Source organism: Phymastichus coffea, unplaced genomic scaffold, assembly GCF_024137745.1.
Source record: "Phymastichus coffea isolate CEN01 unplaced genomic scaffold, Cenicafe_Pcof_1.1 PCOF00174, whole genome shotgun sequence".
Taxonomy (NCBI): Eukaryota; Metazoa; Arthropoda; class Insecta; order Hymenoptera; family Eulophidae; genus Phymastichus; species Phymastichus coffea.
In genome coordinates, this window is record NW_026706985.1 from 305,146 (window position 1) to 322,245 (window position 17,100).

A 17,100-nucleotide genomic window follows, 5' to 3' on the forward strand; every position below is an offset into this window, starting at 1 on the left:
AATGGTAATTAATACATTTTTTTAACAGAAAGCAACTACTACACATGAACTTGAAAGACTTTCGTGGAGCAGCAAACGTTACATCGACATTACAATCTGGAAGTTTAGCAAAATCTTATACAAATAACAAATGTGATTATAAATGAATTGGAAATTGGGATAAACAAAATTGTTAAGTTATCTGTTGTCTTGTGATTTTATTTAAAAAAAATACATTCGTTAAGAAAAGTGAGACATACAACTGATAAAGCTGAAAAAAACCGCCTCTTATAAAGGCAGCCGACACTTTCCGCATTCAGCGCATTTGCGATTCGTTGTTACATATCTTCTCAATTTTTTTAAACGCCGTGCTTGGCTTTATTGTGCGTAACGAGATAAGCTTTGTGCTTTCAGGCGAACTTGCAGTTAGCACAGAAGAAAGCTGGTTGCTTGTCACACTCGAATCTTAAATGCCGACACAGGCTCGTTGCCCATTTATATATTCTTCCATAAGACTGGCGTAAGTAAGTCTTCGTGGGTTATAGTTGTTTGGCAAGCTCTTTTTCGTTTCTTAATAAGTCATTTTTTGTTTCCCGACAACACTCATATCTTCTATGACGAACCAGAGTTCGCTTGACTTTGTACATTTTGCCGCAGATTTCGCACTTGTACAATGCAGGTATATAGCAATCTGTTGGTTGCGAATTTTGATTTGATTTGATCCGTTAAGATTACCATAAGTATTAAACGAGATGCACCCTCACCATGAAATCAATCAATTAAAAATTACCAATTAGTTAGCGTTTTTAAATTACAAGTCAACATTAAGCATGCATATAGTGACGTTTAATTTGATAAATAAAACATCTATTTTTTCGGGAGTAATGTTCAAATACGTATCCATATAACATTCGAGTATAAATATTAATTTCTAAACCAACTGTGCTGTTTTTGATATCAAAACGATTGTTGAAAATAAGCAATTGCATTATTACTGAAAATTTGAATCTTGATAGTTTGATACACAATTTTACTCAAATAATATTTGCATATAAAAATTTTAGCATACTTTAGGTACTCATTATTAGATAGCTAATAGAAGTTGCGAATCTACTATCGCTAATATAATTACCGTGAGAATTTACGTTTCTGACAAACGATTGTCACACTTTGTACATTCTACACATTCTAATTCAATCACAAGCTTTTCTATGATAACACCTGTAAGAAAAACAAATTGACAATTAGTACATTAAGAAAAAAAATAAACGAACAGTAACCATGTTCGTGATTCAATTAATATTATATCAAAATTATCGATTTTAAATTTAATATAAAATTTCAACATACCAATGATAAGTATGATTAAATGGACTTGAAAGAAAAACTAAAGTAACATTATTTTATTGACTGTAATTTTATCTATAGTTTGATTTTTATTGCAAATAAAATAATACATCTATTCAATAAAGTTAGTATAAAATATAATCGTTAAGTAAATAATTTTAGACAAATACATTCAAATACTCTACTTAAAATTCATATTCTTTTGATAATTTTACTATGATAATTATATTTCTTCTTATGTATTGATACTATTCATCAATTATAGTAATTTTTTATACTGACTACACAAAACATAATACATAAAGAAAATACATAATAAATAAAATCAAACATATTGTAAAATGTGAATATAGGACTACATGAAAAGCAAATGCATTCAATAATATTGTTTATTGTAACAACTAAATTATAATCCATTTCAAATGCAAATGCATTTTGTCTTACACATTTTTTGATAATATTTTTTCGACAGAGATTTTTCACAAATTAAATTTTTATAGAGTCCTATTTTTATGATAGATATTTAAAATATCACGAAAATTAAATTATCTAATCAATAAAACTTCTATAAAGAATAGCAATTCAACCTTCATAGTATTTATAACAATATAAGCATATAATTTTAATGCACTTTCCACTCAGTGGGGCTTAACACAAACCAAAATAATAAAAATGATATAACTATATATCCATATTTAAAAAAGAACACAAAGAAAAAATATATAGCAACATAAACACGAAATACTATATAAAAACTAATTAAATCTTCAATTTTGCAGAAACTCTTTGCTTTAAACTATAGACATGATTTTTTTTTAAATGATTAGCAAGAGTTGTCTTATTATAAGTTTGAAGATTACAATGATTGCATGTATACAAAGTTTTCTTGTTACATTTTGATTTTCTTATATGAGTCTTAAGAGAACTAAACTGATTATATTTTTTTCCACATTGTAAACACTTAAAATCATCTGGCATGTATTCTTGATGTTTTTTTGAGATGTGATAAGAAAGGATTCCTTTCTTTGTATTCGAAAATGGACAATGTGGACATTGGCCTTGCTTTCCACATACTACCTGGTGCCTTGATAAACTACGATTATTTTGAAATAAACCTTTACACTGTTTACATTCAAAAGATTTTCTTTGATTTTTGACAGCAGAACATTGCTCAATATTTCTGCCTAATAACTTCATAGTAGCATTATTTTGGCTTTTCAAAGGCTTGCAACTTACATTTCCCATAAATGATTTTATTTTAACTTCACATTGCCCAACATGATTCGCTACCATAACATGTGATTTAAATGATTGAAAGCATTTTATGCATTGGAATAGCAAGGGATACTGACATTTAGAACAATTATCATTCGAGATATTTTTTAGAACTTCTTGGCACTTACTGCAATATGCATTCATTGATTTACTTAAATCTATAAATTAAATCAAAATATGGATTGATCAATTAAAAAAATATTTGTAAAATAAAAGGCAAAAAGGTATGTAATATTTTTTTTACTTTTGCGGCTTCTTGTCTGTCTTGAATCTTTATGTAGTTTCAACATATCCAAGGTAAAAATAAAAATTTAAATTACATTTAAAAAATTGAATGAAAATTAATAATCACAAACTTACCCAATGTAGGATTATCAAAATTAGTTTCTGTAATTTCTATGATTGGTTCTAATACATCCTGATTTGGAGTTTGAACTTTCAAGCTTTCTAAATCGTTAGCTGTTCCTAAAATAATAAGAGTATAAAACTAAAGATAATTTATTTACAAACATTGACAATGATTTAAATATGACTACCAATATCTGATTTAATTAAATTCCTTTGATTTATGTCTTTTATAATTCCTGGTAAATTTTCAGAAACAATATTTATCCCTAGAAAAAGCAAATTATAACTAAATTTTTAACAAAGTAGGAAATGAATTATAAGAAACTGTCCAATATTTGAAGTTAACACACCATTGTTCATTGAGTTTGGTTCAACTGGAACTAATGAGTCAGTATGATTATTATTGTTAATGTTATTGACACCTAAAGCAGAAACATTGTCAGTTATGCTTTCTGTCAAATCAAAGTCTATGATAGTCAAATCTAGAAGTAAAAAAATTAATTGTAACATTCTTCATTTGTAACAAACAATTAAATAGCTTCATATATACCTTTTTGATTTCTACAACTTATATAAATTATAGGCTGGAATACAATTTTTTTGGAACCATCAGGGAGATCTTCAACAATATAAGAATTTTCTGAAAATTGTCAAGCATCCTATAAATTATTCTTCTCTGCGAAAGAGCTTCAATAATAAAGGTTAGCACAAAAATACATACCTATAGCTACTTTGCGATAAATGTATTTGTTTGACTCTTCAGCCATTTTTGTTGACAAACTAAAAGTAATAGCATGATTTTAATAGATAAACAAAACTGAATGTTGCATCACATAAAATAATTCGGTATACGAATCGGTCCCCAAATGTAAACATAGAGTAACTGTATTCAATTCGATATGAAAAACTTGGAAAAACACATTTTCTCTATGTACAAGATAATGGGAAACATTATAAAATACAAGAATCACTCACGAAAATGGTGGTGCAGAGGGCAAATAATGTCTCGTAGGACACAGTGCAGCTGCCAAAAGTTCACAAACTAAATTTATCACAGCGTGTTTTTTCGTCACACAAAAATTAGTTCATTTCATATATCCTAATTTCACTTCAATTTAAAAAATACTCTTTTACTTTTTTCCAATTTCTGCTTAACAAATTTAGGTATCCAGTGTTAACGATCGGTAACAAGTTTTCTTCAACATAGTGAGTTGTGCGATAGTCAGACACGCGTATATGATCTGTTCAGGAGAGGGGGGGGGGGAAGTACGTTAACATACTGAAAGATTGAGACAAAAGAATAACCAACATTCCAGAATGAGCTATATAAATGAGCTATTTCATTTCTTAAGAAAATTTTTATTATTAATTGCAATACTAAGTCCTGCTACATAATTTTTATATGTAGTATCTAAATTAAAAGTAAAAATTTATAATAGCGTTTATATTTTGTATTCTACAAAATTATTTACAATCATATTCTTTGAACTCTTAAAACTAATTTTCACTTTTAATTTAAATCATTAATGTTATCATAAAGATATAAGAAATATAATAAGTATATATTTTACAATGGAAAAAATATTAACAAATTTGAATTGAATAATTATTATTACACAATTATCACTTTGAATGCAATAAAATAATTCTTTTTATATGAGAAAAGTACCTTACTTATTTACAAGATTGATTTTTTCATAAATTAATGGTGTACTTCTTGAACATGCCTAACCAAAGAAAACTTGTTATCAGTTTTAAAATGACAATGATCACATTGGAAGAATTGTTTTACATTGCATGTGAATTTCATATGTAAATGAAGTGTTCTTGAATCTTTGTACTTCTTGTCACAACCAGGACACTTATGACAGCTAATAACATGTTGATGATGTTTCTTCTGTATATGTTGTATAAGAAGATGATGCAGATTAGTTTTGTAAGGGCAATACTGACAGATTAAATTAAGTTTATTTTCACACATTTTTTGATGTCTTAATAGCGAATGCTGCTCTTTAAATTTTTTTTTGCACGTAGAACACCGATGAGAGTATTCTGATTCATCGAACAAGGAATGCTCAGTTTGTGTATGACGTATAAGACTGACTTTACTATAAGTATTGTAATTACAAATAGGACAGTAGTAGGTTGGTAATGTGTAACATTCACATTTTATGTGATTCAATATCCCGATGTAGTTTTTGAATACACTGCTACATTTCTTACATTTAAATTGTAATAACAACTGACAGTTGGAGCACTTCCAGTCTACAATATTCTTTGAAATTAACTTGCATTTAAAACAGTATTTGGTAATTAAATTACTGTAGCCTATCAAAAAAAATTCAATTTAATAATAAATCAAATTACATACATTTTTACATTGTCTATAAAAGAAAGAGTTCATTTACTTTGATAGCTTCTACTTTTGATTACATTTGCATGCTCAGAAGAGTGATCTGAAAAAAATGTAAATCTGATATTTAAAAATATTTAAAAAATTTAAGAGTTTATTAACAGTAATCACATTTAATTTTAGCACTTTGCACATTGATGCCTTGTTGATTTGCTTCGTGACATGTTTCTTTCTTTAATGCTTTCGCACCTTCATTATTTGATTTCGGTGAACCTAAAATTGAAAATAGCATATTTTGGCTTACCAAGAATAGTATTAGAAATTTTATTGTTCAAAATATTTAAATAACTTATTAAATTCACCTATAAATGACTCCATTGAATTTTGATTTTCCATGCCTTCTCCAAACTCAAGCAACATATTGACATCTGTATCAACTACACAAAGTTGAATTTGTTAGTCATAAGAATCAATTTAGTCTAAGATGGTTTTAATCTAATAAAACATAAAGTAAATATATTAATCTACCTGTATTCTTTAAGGTATGATGTTTATTTTTAAATTGACATTCTTCGTTAAGATTAATAGTCACTTGAAAATCATTATTCTTATAGCCAATCGTTGCATCTAAACTTTCACTAGTACCTAATCCTACAATTAAAAATATAATATATATTGATTTGATCTGTTTCCTAAATACCGATAATTATATATATACCATTATAATAATCAATCTGATTAATATCAATCCTTTGTAAACCATCAGAAAGCTGTCTTATCTTATATGAGTTTTCTGTAAAATTAATGGAAGTATGGATAGTTTACAATATAAAGCTGTTTGAAAAATTTTATTTGTATGTAAAAATAACTTTATTCATAACTGCAGAAATAGGTAAACATTATCAATTTGAGTTAAAGTAGAACCCAAGCTGACACAAACTTACCTCCATTACAATGAGTTTGTAAATTATTTTCTTTTTCATCCATATTGCTGAGTTAAAACTGTAACGATTAAAGTGACATTTTATTTAATAAAATTAAACTTGCCAATTGCCATAGTTAGATAGTTTTAGTCAGCACATATGTAAAGTAAATCAGGTCATACAGACAAGTACAAGTTTTGTTGTAAATCTTGTAATTTAATTTAAAGATTGAATCTCATAAATTTAATATCAATAATATAGGAAGCTTTTTAATAACTTTTTAAACTTCACATTTTTCATTGACTGTACTAAAATATATATATATGAGACAATAGATACTGACTACAAAAAACTAAGATTCAGTTAATTAAATATTTGTAAAAAATATTATATTAATATTAAAAAATATCACATACTGCAGCATTATTATAACTAGTACTATAAGTAGTGTTCACGCGTTTTATATATAAATAAACGCTTAAATGACGTGAGTCATAATAATAATAACAATAAGTTTAAAAATAAGTTTTAAAAACTTACAGAACCGCTGACACTCAAAGACTTCCGAAACAAGATAATAAGATTTGTATATGCGTAATCCTCTAATTGTTCAGTTGTTAATCCTCTCGTTCTGACCAAGCACATCAACCAAATCATTTAACACTGCAATCACTTTCGTCCACTACATATTTGTTACATATATAGAAACACAATTATTGTCGACCGCCTTAACACAATGGACACCTTCATGACGCAATGTTAGTCCTCAGAATTCGACACTCAAAATAATGTTTGCATGAAGCAAACAAATGAAGAAGCCGTACCGAAAGAAAAAGTAGAGAGATTATTTCATCACTTTGAAACATGAAACAAGACAAAGAGCTTTTTGATAAAGTGGCACTGTATAACGGACAAGCCGCTTCTTCGAACGCCGCCACTGAGCTGTAATCCATGACCGAAACGTAACCGAGGAGTTTTGTTTACGTTTAGCGAGTGCCTTATGCATGTACATACATAACGTTTATGTATTTATTGGTATGTGTCAGTGTATAATGTCTCTATATATTTTGAATGTAGTCGATAATAGAAGAAATCATATTATATTTGAAAGTGAATTTTGAATTTCATTTGGAGGCATTAAGAAATTAATTTTTAGTTAATTTTTTATAGCTTTTTATTTCTTTTTTTCAAGTTTCTGTTACATCATATCTGTGTTTAGAATATAAAGTTCAATGAACAAATTATAGTTTAGCAAATTTTCGTATATATAATAAATAATAACTTTTTAAACTTATTATAAATTGCTATTTATAAAAAGATGCGCAAAAATAGTATTGGTATTTTTATTTGATTTTTGACCAATATATATTAGCATTTTATTGTTCGAAGCTTTAAAATGTTTGCTTTTTTATATCAAGTTTTGTTAATTATACATAAATAATAGGTGTATGCAGAAATAAATAATAGGTATATGTAGAAATTAGTGCAAAGTGTATGTTTTTATAAACTTCGATTTCAACAAAACATTATAATAAAGAAAATTATAACAGTAGATCAAAGAAAAATCCACGTTTAAATTTTCATACTCATGATTATTTTTTACAAGCCTCTAATGTAAAAAATAACAATAATAACATTATATAATCAAAAGTAAAGTAATTGTCTTAAATCCTTTATAGTAACTTAAAAAATTATCTTTCGTTATAGTAAAAAATATTTTTAAAATGTCAATTTTTCTCAAATTCAAGTGCTAACTGAATCTGAAGTGGCTCTAGAAAAAAGTGACTTTGGAAAATCAATCATCATAAAATAGTTGTTGCGGAGACGCATAGGCATCAGTATGTTGATTTTTCAAATGCTTAGTCAACAAAGCTTTCTCACAAACTGTATATTCGCAATGATCGCATTTGAATTCGACTCTTCTGCAAATCACCTTGTGTCTCTTTAGCGTGATAAAATGCTTGAAATTTTTGCCACATACGCAGACGTGTCTTGCGTTGTGTTTACTTCTAATGTGATTCTTTAATTCTGTGTTAAAGTTACACTTGAACGAGCAAAAGGTGCATTTGGCCTGAGGGAAGTTTTTGCATTCCGTCAAACGATGTGTCGTCAACGATCGATTATTGGCGAATGTTTTGTCGCAGCCGGAACACTTTTTCACGGCGTGTTCTGTACGCACGTGGTTCGTCAGTTTTTCTTTCGATTTTGCGCTGTAGTCGCAGCTGGAGCATTGAAATCGTGGTTCAATGTTACAAGGGCTTTTCATGCAGCAAGCGCAACGATAAACTAATTGCTCGTGGCAGGAAGCCCATTTGTCGCGCTTTTTTGCTGTTTTACTGGCGTTCATTTCTTTATATTTTAAGCAATATGTTTGAACGTATTCTGTAAAATTTAGAAATTATTTGATTGTTTTCACCATTGCGACAATTATGATTCGATTTTGGAGGTCTACATTGAAGTCTCCTGAAATTTTTTCCTAACTTTGCGATATTTTCGGACTCCACTAATATTTTAACCGAAAACGATATCCGTTTTCCGATAAAAAGTAACAAGCAACAGCAACTCGATTTTTCAAAACCACAATCTTAAAAATTATTAAATTCTACACGAAGTTGTGATCCAATTGTGGAGAACTGCCATACAGTTAACTTTCTTCATTTTAATCAGATATCAGATGGACGACAATTATGACTTATCGAAATTGTCGAGAGTTTAGAAAAATCGTAAAGTTTGGAAAAAATATTCGTGACACTTTTTAAGCAAGCAGACCTTCCATTTCATCACTGTTACCTTCAACATTCCCAATCTGATCGTCAGCGCTTCCATCTATTGCGACGTTTTTGTTAGCTGCAGTGCATATGTGATTTTTTATGTGATTATAAATACCGTGGATACTTCTGTATTGTTTCTCGCAATTATCACATGCGTACTCCAGTAAGCTCTGACAATCCGAGCAATGGCGAACACCGTGGATTTTATCTATTGACTTGTCACACTTTCCACAGTGGAAATGATAATGATCTAGAAATGAAATTCTAATTATTTCATCACCCGAGCAAACTCAAATGAAAACCACTGACTGACGTACCGAATTCATTTGATTTTGCAGAAACACTAGCGTTAACTTTATTAGTTTCTGGGTAAGCATGAGTCTCGAAGCCTACGGCGTCTACATTAATGAAAAAAAAGCTTTCTTTTTAATTATCAAAATGATTTTCATCGATCAAAATCGCGTGAGCCATACCCGTCCGAATATCGCTGAAACTCACCGTTGTTATTCCCGGCATCGTCTGCCGATAGCTCGTCATTTTCCACTTTAGGTGCGTCCATGTAGATGCGAAGTTCTGCAAAATGAAAAAAAAATCGTTTTCAGTAACAATCGCGCTCGTCAAGGAATGCAGTACACACACGTGCGCGGGAGTTCTAATCCTACCGCATGCCAAAACTACACAATCACACACTTAGAGAAGTACATGTATGTTAGTGATAGGAGTTGAATAATCGTGCAATTGCATCGCGACATAGAACGTTTTTGGGAAAAACGTATCTGATTTTTGTACAAAGGTTTAACGTGCGTTCACCCAAATACGCCACCGTTGTAGCCGTCTGTGAATTTAAAAAATACCGCTGTCATAAAAGGACGAAAGAAACGAATTGAAGGACTCGAAATATCCGAAAAACATCTCTGGTCCCTTATCCCTCACCCCCCCCCCCCCCCACCCCCCTCCCCGCCGAGGCCCTCCTTCTCGATGCCATAAAACATGCGCTTTGACTCTCTCTATAAATTGCCGGCTTTCGTCCTGCCCGACAATTACTTATAATCAAGCTACTCTGTTCTAGGTATGCGGATAGTTAAAACATGATTAGATGCACCCGTCCTCGATAAAGTTAAAAAAAGAAGACGACGTATAGCATTCACAATCGACTGATCATTAGACTCGGCGCGTGGGTTGTAAATCTTTATGAATACTTTTATGTGCCAGTTGCCTACGTTTCTTTCTTTCTCATATTGTAATAGAGCTCCTATGGATTTGCACCGCGTGTTCGACAAACATGATTTCTTGTTGTGAGGTAGGCTAGATATTATTTTTTCACTCGAAATAGACAAATAATTGCTGAATCTCTTTATAGCCCTACGTGATAAGACTAAATGTTATTTCAAATCTACGGTCGAAGAATCAAAAAAGATAAATACTAAAACCGATGCATTTTTTTGAATCTGATTTGAATTTATAATTAAATCGCAATTTCCAAATGAAATCAGAAAAGAACTCTTTGAATTAAAGTAGAGCGAATAAGCTATTAAAGAGATGTTGCCGCAGGGATCGACGCTAATAAATTAGAACAGCCAAAAGATAATCATTTCTAAAAACCTGTTTTTAAAAAAGCTAACACTGGCAAGGCAAGATCAAAATCGCTAATTCAGTCCATTACTCTATTCGCATCCGTATTCATTGATTTTATTTCAAGTTAACGCGATACTTTTATCAATTCAATATACTACATCTATATTTGCGAACAAAAGTAAGAGCATATCGTTCTTTAACAATTATACACTCATTTTTATAAATAATATATAATTATATCAAACCTCATAATGAATAATCTTTTTAAGAATTAAATGTAGGGCATCAGTAATTATTGTAGAATTAATTCAATAACAATTTTTATTAATACTTGGTCCACTTTTTACATTAAATAACACATATTGGCGATGTATTCGTATCTCTGAGGCTGTTATTTGCATATGGCTAAATACTTAAAACTTAATAATTACAATTTCTTCATTTTTATGACTACCTTTTATCAATGAACCTGAAATTTTTTCACTTCCAATAAAGCAACAAAGAACATGATTTTTTCCAACATTTATGATGCTGGATCAAACTCCCCTTGTGTTTAGTAAAAAAACAATGACCTCACTCAAATTACGACATAAAACGACACGTTTTCTCGTGATTGAAAAATGAGTTGAAGTTTTTATACTTTTTGTCACACTTCTGACATTTATATTTAGCCCTATGCTCTTGGATAACGTGTCTTTGCAATTGAGTTTCATAATAAAAACCATTTGGGCAGTACCGACATTTAATCAGGGCATCTTCGTCACATTTTACCAATCTGTGCTCTCGGAATTCTTTAACATTCGGAAATTCTCTTTGGCAGGTAAGACATGTTTTGATAGTGTGGTTCCGTTCTATATGATTTTGAAGATACATTTTTTGTCTATACCGATTGCCACAGTGTCCACAAATGAATTTCGGGATATTATTACACCCCTCAGATCGATGAGTGTACATGGAGTGATACGAAGAATAACATTTTTTACAAATGGTGCAACGATAAGACAATAATTCGTGACAATTTTTACAATTATACCGTTTTTTACCAATATGATTTGTTTTGAATATTACATCGCACGGAGCGCAGTACACCTCGACTTCACCCATAACCGGATTTTTTTTCTCATCGCGACCACCAAGTACTAAATTTTGAAAACATTTATTTTTTAAGTGCATCGTTACACTTTGAATACATCGACATTGGTATTCACATTTGATACACTCATATTTCAATCTGCTTCTACAAGTTGTACAATTCTTCATTCGTAAACCAGCAATTTTGTCGATTCGTTTATCGCATTGCGAGCAGTAATGTCGATACAAGCCGTTTGTGTCTGGAAATTAAAGATCCATTTGTTTTCTAGCGGACGTCGATTGTTATAACTCGATAAATAAATGAAGATTGAACACCGCATACTTACTAAAATGTCTTGATCCTTTTCGTCTTTTATTTAAGACTGCATCAATATCATCATTATTCGATGAGAATTCTCTTTTCTGTAATTCAGGAACCGCAACATCTACGATTATTTAAAAAATTATAAAATTGTCAGTAGAATATTAGTAATCGCATAAAAGCTCTCACCGATTTTTATGTCGATTAAGGCATTGTCCTTGATCTTGTTGTCCTCTGTCAAATCGGCTGCTGGCAGTTCCGTTATTGTCGATACCTCTTTTGTCTGTAAAAGATGTTCGCCTTTGCCGCCTTCATGATCTAAAACAAAGTGAATTTTAATTGAGAGAACGTTTTATTTTAGTATCGGCGATTCACATAAGTAATCCAAGTACAAACCACTATCAAATGCATCGATGTAAAAATCACTGTCAGAGTCTGATTCTACGAAAACGGTTGTATGAAAATCAATATTTGAACCAGCTTCATCGTCATCTGCAAAGTTAAACATCACATATAAATTTCTCAATTAATCTGAAATCCTCCAGTAAAATAAATTTACCAATAGTGCAGATATCAATAAAATCCGACTCATCTTGAAGAGTAATTTCCTTTTTAACGAGAATACCATTTCCGACAGTATTTGATTGCGCCTCTGCAACAAAAGTAAGTAATTATTAAATTCAAAAATACGAGGCTATAAAAAATATGTTAAATAAAGCATTTATAAACTTTGAACAAATCTTATTAATTAAATATGCATTTCTTACAAACTTCAGCTTGTTCATAAAAAGCTGAATAAAAGATTATTGTTATTTTATTATTATTATTATTATTATTATTATTATTTTATAATAACATTTTATTTCAAATGGTATTTTACATTGACATTATTCTTGATGGATAAGATGAAAAAATTTGGCTAAAAACTGTTGATCCATAAAAAATGCAAGAAGGTGCATTAGATACGACGTATGTGTTTCGCTGGAAATTGATTAAAAGTACTTGCATAAAAATTATCGAAATAAATGGTTAAGATTAAAAGTAACTTTGTTTCTAGAAATATTTGAATTTTAGTTTACATTGCTCCATGTGTTTGTACAAATACCTTTTAGTTGTAGTTTTAAAAGGACAGTAATGATACTCGAATGGTATTACACCGCACTTGTCTTCGTGATCCATCAATATTCGAAGCTTCGTATACTTACTATAAAAATTCGTGTATATGTATTTAGCTTCATAATTTCGGTCAATATGGACTTTCAATGCGGTTTCTAAATAACAACGACGAGCAATATTGTCATTCAAATAGGGAATCGATACTACATTGGTGCCATTGGTATTCTTGAGATGAGCGAAATTCGGAAATTGCTTTAGACATGCAACGCATTGATTGACTGTGTGCTCGGTCGATGTGGCGTCGAGGTCCATTTTCAGATTTGTACGAACTATTATAGTGTTTGCATATCAATTTCAGAGTCATATATCCATTGTTCATTTTAAGCCATTTCAAGCAGTACACTTCCATCTGTTTCATGATATTTCTGTATTGTTTTTTGTAACAATGCTTTAGTTTTATGTGGTCACGCAAGTATCTAAAACATACCAATAGAACACATATTAATACCATTCGGTTAAATAATATTTTTTTGTTGTTGTAAATCTCATTTCCAGCAGCTTTTGATTGTCTATCTGTAAAAAAAGGTAAAAAAGTTATAATTCAATGTAAGCGAAAGTGAAAATAACCTGAAACAAAATCGTTCTTCCAGTTATATTTTTCAAAAATTACGAAACCAACCAAATAGTAATTCTTATTTTAAACGTGTATTTTTTCGGGTGTGTCAATGAAAAACAATGAAATCAATATTTTCAAGTTTTGCAACTGCGTTTTATTTCAAACGATACTTTACATTAATTCGATTAATCTTCAGAAAATGAAATGTTTTGCTGCAGTTCGTTAATCCGAAATAATATGGAAAAGCACACTGCTTACCGCATGCGAATCACTTTATTCCTGCGAACATGAGCAATGCAGATAATTATTCACTTGACAATTTTAAAAGGATTCAGCAAAAAATATCTTGAGAGGCATAAATATAATATGCTTTATACAATGAGACAAAGTCAACGAGATTTTGTTGAAAATTCTTAGATTCGGCGGAACCAACACATTAATTTTTGTTATAAATTAATAAATAAATAAACGAACATTTGTAGTTACTCAACTCGCTTACAAATACGAGCTGTCCACACAGCCATTAAAGGTGTGCATCGTTGCTCGGACACAGCTCAACTAATAGTTCCACAGTTTCTTTCTCCAACCCAAGGCCCTTCGAGATTCCAGTCCCTTCGTATAAATCTGCATTTTTATGACTTTTATTTCCGTCTTTAGAGTAGAGGTCTAAGATTTTTTTTTACTTCTTTCAGTGACAATTTATCTGTTCTTAGAATTTGAAAACGCTTTGAATTTGTAGACTTGGATACCGTTTTTCAAGCACGAAAAGAGAAGCATATTATTTAGAAATTGAAAGTGTAAGAAAATAATCGTATATAATCAAATAATTTCCTGTAGAAATATATACGTAATTAAAATTTTACTTATCAAAATGAATAGGCTATTCCTTATTATCAACAAAATTTATTTTTCCTGAAATAGTTTTAAAGCATACTTTTATGTAAACTGAAGAAAGACTATTTGTCGTTATTGTTATTGTTACTTCAAGATTTACGTTCATTTCGAGCGTTGCAGGGATGCACTACGTACCTGTAGGCATTAGTGTTCCCTGCAGTCCTGAAAAGTACATGCAACCAGCTTTCCCACCACTTTTGGAGTGTGGGAGGAGAAATTTTACATGCATCATGACTGGATATTTCACTTTGCAGACAATGATGGTTCAAATATTGATATACAGTTCAAGTTGGAATCCGAACCACCAAGATTTACGGTAAGAACCATGAAGCATATTAAAATTTCATCTATGAAAATTTTCAGATGTCGAACTTACAACCTTTTGTACAGAGTCCTGAGCTCCTATTTGTAGAGCCGTCGTAGCTCCTAAATTAAAAATAAAAAGTTCCTGAGTTTGGAGAAATCTTACATACATAATATGGAAATTTTCTGAAATAACTGGTGTTTGTTAACTGTAATTGTAATCTATATTCTTGATTTATTTCACATTTAAAAATTGGTACAATAAACACTATAACTCATTTTAACTTTTTATGATAACGATAAAAAGATTTCATCCCACTTAATGAACTTGAAATGAAAAATAATTGATTACTTAAATATTAAAGATGAAATTTGAATAAGTCAATTGTACAGGTCATGGCAAACTTTAAAGTGATGTACCAAATTAACTTTAACTGTAGTTGTGTAAAAACAATGATCGCAATTAAAATTTAATTTTAAGCTACAAGTATTTTCATGCTTTCTCAACGAGTTGAAATTGGTATACTTCTTATAGCATGCTTTACACCGGTACATTGAATTATGACTCTTTTTAACGTGATTTTTCAGTCGAGTTATGTAAAAAGATTTAAATGAGCATATTTTACATCTATATGGAGCATCAATTCTACATTTTCGCAGCTTATGAGACCTAAGCTCAATAGTATTATAAAAATTCTTTCCGCATCCAGAACATATTTTAACCGTATGCTTTCTTTGTATGTGCATCGACAAATTTCCCTTTTGTTTCGCTCGATATCCGCAATGATGGCACTCATACTGGCGTGAACTATTGCATTCACAATTAAAATGATTTCGAGCTAACTCTACAGTGGAATAACTTTTTTTACATACAGCACATCGGTAAGATAACGCTATCTTACACTTCTCACAATTTCCTTGTCTTTCAAAGATATTTCCTATTCTAAAATATTCTTTGCAACCAGTACAATGTATTTCAATGTTATCTATAAAAAAAAAGGTATCACTATAAGTACATTAAGCTTTTCTATAAATTATTTTCAGTACTGATGTATTTTACCTTTTATTCTTTCCAAAATATCTGATGTAGATGTTATATTTTCAACGTCGGCCTTCGTTGAACAGTTTATTGACATTGAACATTCGCGTTCATTCTTCATCGAGGAAGAGAATGGGAAGAGTTGCTCATTGCTGAGTACTCTGTGCTTCAAAATGTGGTGCTTGAAATTACTTTTATGACAGCATGTAAAAGAACAATGATAGCATTGAAAAACTTGTTGTCCTTGGCAATATTCAATTTCATTTGCGTCTATACAAGTTTCTTGGCAAATGTGGCAAATAATGTGATTCTTGCCTTCAATTTTTTGATCAATCGCTGCGACACTTTGATTGCCGTGGTATTTTAATGAAACATTTTGATTAATTAATAATGAACTTGGAGAGCATTTGTTTTTCAAATGGAGATACATGTTTATGTATTTATTATGCCGCTTTTGACATTGTAAACATTTATATACTAACGAACTTTGGCACACGTAGCAATAATTTACGTGACCACGGACAAATACGTTTATACTTTTATCACATTTTGAGCAATACAACTCATATAAATCTTTCCAGCCTATACATAAATAACATGAATATGAACCAAATGATAAAGTTATGGTGTTTTTCATATAGTAATTCATAATAAAATACTAGCTAGAACTCACGAAATCTTTGTTTAATTTGTACTTCTTTCCCACTTTTAACCAGCGATTCATCAGCAAAGCATTTTGTTTTTAAATGCAAATATAAAGTTATATAAACACAAAATTGTTTGCTGCACTTTCCACACACGTAACGCAAATGTCTGCTGCATACTTGACACGTAGTCATCTTTTTTCCAGCAATTTTCGGTGACAGTTTATCGCAGTTAGAACAATAAACTTGGTATTTATTTGTTGTTTCTAAAAATTAATGAACACATTTTTAATAATTTCTACAAATTAATAAATTTACACAAATAAAAATCTCAACTCACGGAAATTATTTGTTCGACGAGTAACAAAGGAACCTATAAATATTCAAAATTTTATTGAACAAATCGTAATCATTTATAAAAAAATAACAACAACCTTTATTGATGTTATCTACATTATTTTTCTCAATAGCCACATTTATTTTTAAATCGGTTTCCGATAGTTGACTATTTTGATATTTGTCTT

The 17,100-nt window shown here is 30.2% G+C and overlaps 4 protein-coding genes across 5 annotated transcripts in view; 1 reads left to right on the top strand and 3 right to left on the bottom strand.

Moving 5' to 3' along the window:
- The window catches only part of LOC131673373 (neprilysin-4-like), a 102,696-nt gene that overhangs the window by 68,419 nt on the left and 17,177 nt on the right, over positions 1-17,100 (top strand). The window lies entirely within an intron of this gene.
- LOC131673376 (transcriptional repressor CTCFL-like) lies at positions 1,727-4,161 on the bottom strand. Its single transcript, XM_058951309.1, has 8 exons — positions 3,925-4,161; positions 3,671-3,729; positions 3,500-3,589; positions 3,300-3,431; positions 3,138-3,215; positions 2,962-3,066; positions 2,846-2,872; positions 1,727-2,759 (listed from the first exon to the last, which is right to left on the bottom strand). The coding sequence occupies exons 2-8, from the start codon at positions 3,714-3,716 to the stop codon at positions 2,086-2,088; spliced, it is 1,152 nt and encodes a 383-aa protein (XP_058807292.1). The 5' UTR covers positions 3,717-3,729; positions 3,925-4,161; the 3' UTR covers positions 1,727-2,085.
- On the bottom strand, positions 4,404-7,345 carry LOC131673378 (zinc finger Y-chromosomal protein 1-like). Of its 2 annotated transcripts, none has more exons than XM_058951311.1 (8): positions 6,766-7,345; positions 6,247-6,304; positions 6,021-6,095; positions 5,831-5,953; positions 5,665-5,739; positions 5,474-5,575; positions 5,358-5,405; positions 4,404-5,277 (listed from the first exon to the last, which is right to left on the bottom strand). In XM_058951311.1, the coding sequence occupies exons 2-8, from the start codon at positions 6,287-6,289 to the stop codon at positions 4,652-4,654; spliced, it is 1,092 nt and encodes a 363-aa protein (XP_058807294.1). In that variant the 5' UTR covers positions 6,290-6,304; positions 6,766-7,345; the 3' UTR covers positions 4,404-4,651. The 2 variants fall into 2 exon arrangements, with proteins under 2 accessions (XP_058807294.1, XP_058807295.1); XM_058951312.1 differs by having other exon boundaries at positions 6,642-6,773.
- Positions 7,712-9,565, bottom strand: LOC131673379 (zinc finger Y-chromosomal protein 1-like). Its single transcript, XM_058951313.1, has 4 exons — positions 9,495-9,565; positions 9,314-9,394; positions 9,016-9,246; positions 7,712-8,607 (listed from the first exon to the last, which is right to left on the bottom strand). Exons 1-4 carry the CDS (start codon positions 9,553-9,555, stop codon positions 8,021-8,023), a joined length of 960 nt encoding a protein of 319 aa, XP_058807296.1. The 5' UTR covers positions 9,556-9,565; the 3' UTR covers positions 7,712-8,020.

What these genes read in the sequence shown, in the direction of transcription:
- LOC131673376 (XM_058951309.1), bottom strand. Translation starts at nt 3,716, where the DNA reads ATGGCTGAAGAGTCAAACAAATACATTTATCGCAAAGTAGCTATAG. An exon ending in TTATCGCAAAGTAGCTATAG is followed by an intron (nt 3,590 to 3,670) that starts GTATGTATTTTT and finishes GACAATTTTCAG; the next exon opens with AAAATTCTTATATTGTTGAA. An exon ending in TTTAATTAAATCAGATATTG is followed by an intron (nt 3,067 to 3,137) that starts GTAGTCATATTT and finishes TTATTATTTTAG; the next exon opens with GAACAGCTAACGATTTAGAA.
- LOC131673378 (XM_058951311.1), bottom strand. Translation starts at nt 6,289, where the DNA reads ATGGATGAAAAAGAAAATAATTTACAAACTCATTGTAATGGAG. An exon ending in TCATACCTTAAAGAATACAG is followed by an intron (nt 5,740 to 5,830) that starts GTAGATTAATAT and finishes AACTTTGTGTAG; the next exon opens with TTGATACAGATGTCAATATG. An exon ending in TTCAATGGAGTCATTTATAG is followed by an intron (nt 5,576 to 5,664) that starts GTGAATTTAATA and finishes TTTCAATTTTAG; the next exon opens with GTTCACCGAAATCAAATAAT.
- LOC131673379 (XM_058951313.1), bottom strand. Translation starts at nt 9,555, where the DNA reads ATGGACGCACCTAAAGTGGAAAATGACGAGCTATCGGCAGACGATGCC. An exon ending in TGCAAAATCAAATGAATTCG is followed by an intron (nt 9,247 to 9,313) that starts GTACGTCAGTCA and finishes TTTCATTTCTAG; the next exon opens with ATCATTATCATTTCCACTGT. An exon ending in TCAGATTGGGAATGTTGAAG is followed by an intron (nt 8,608 to 9,015) that starts GTAACAGTGATG and finishes TAAATTTTACAG; the next exon opens with AATACGTTCAAACATATTGC.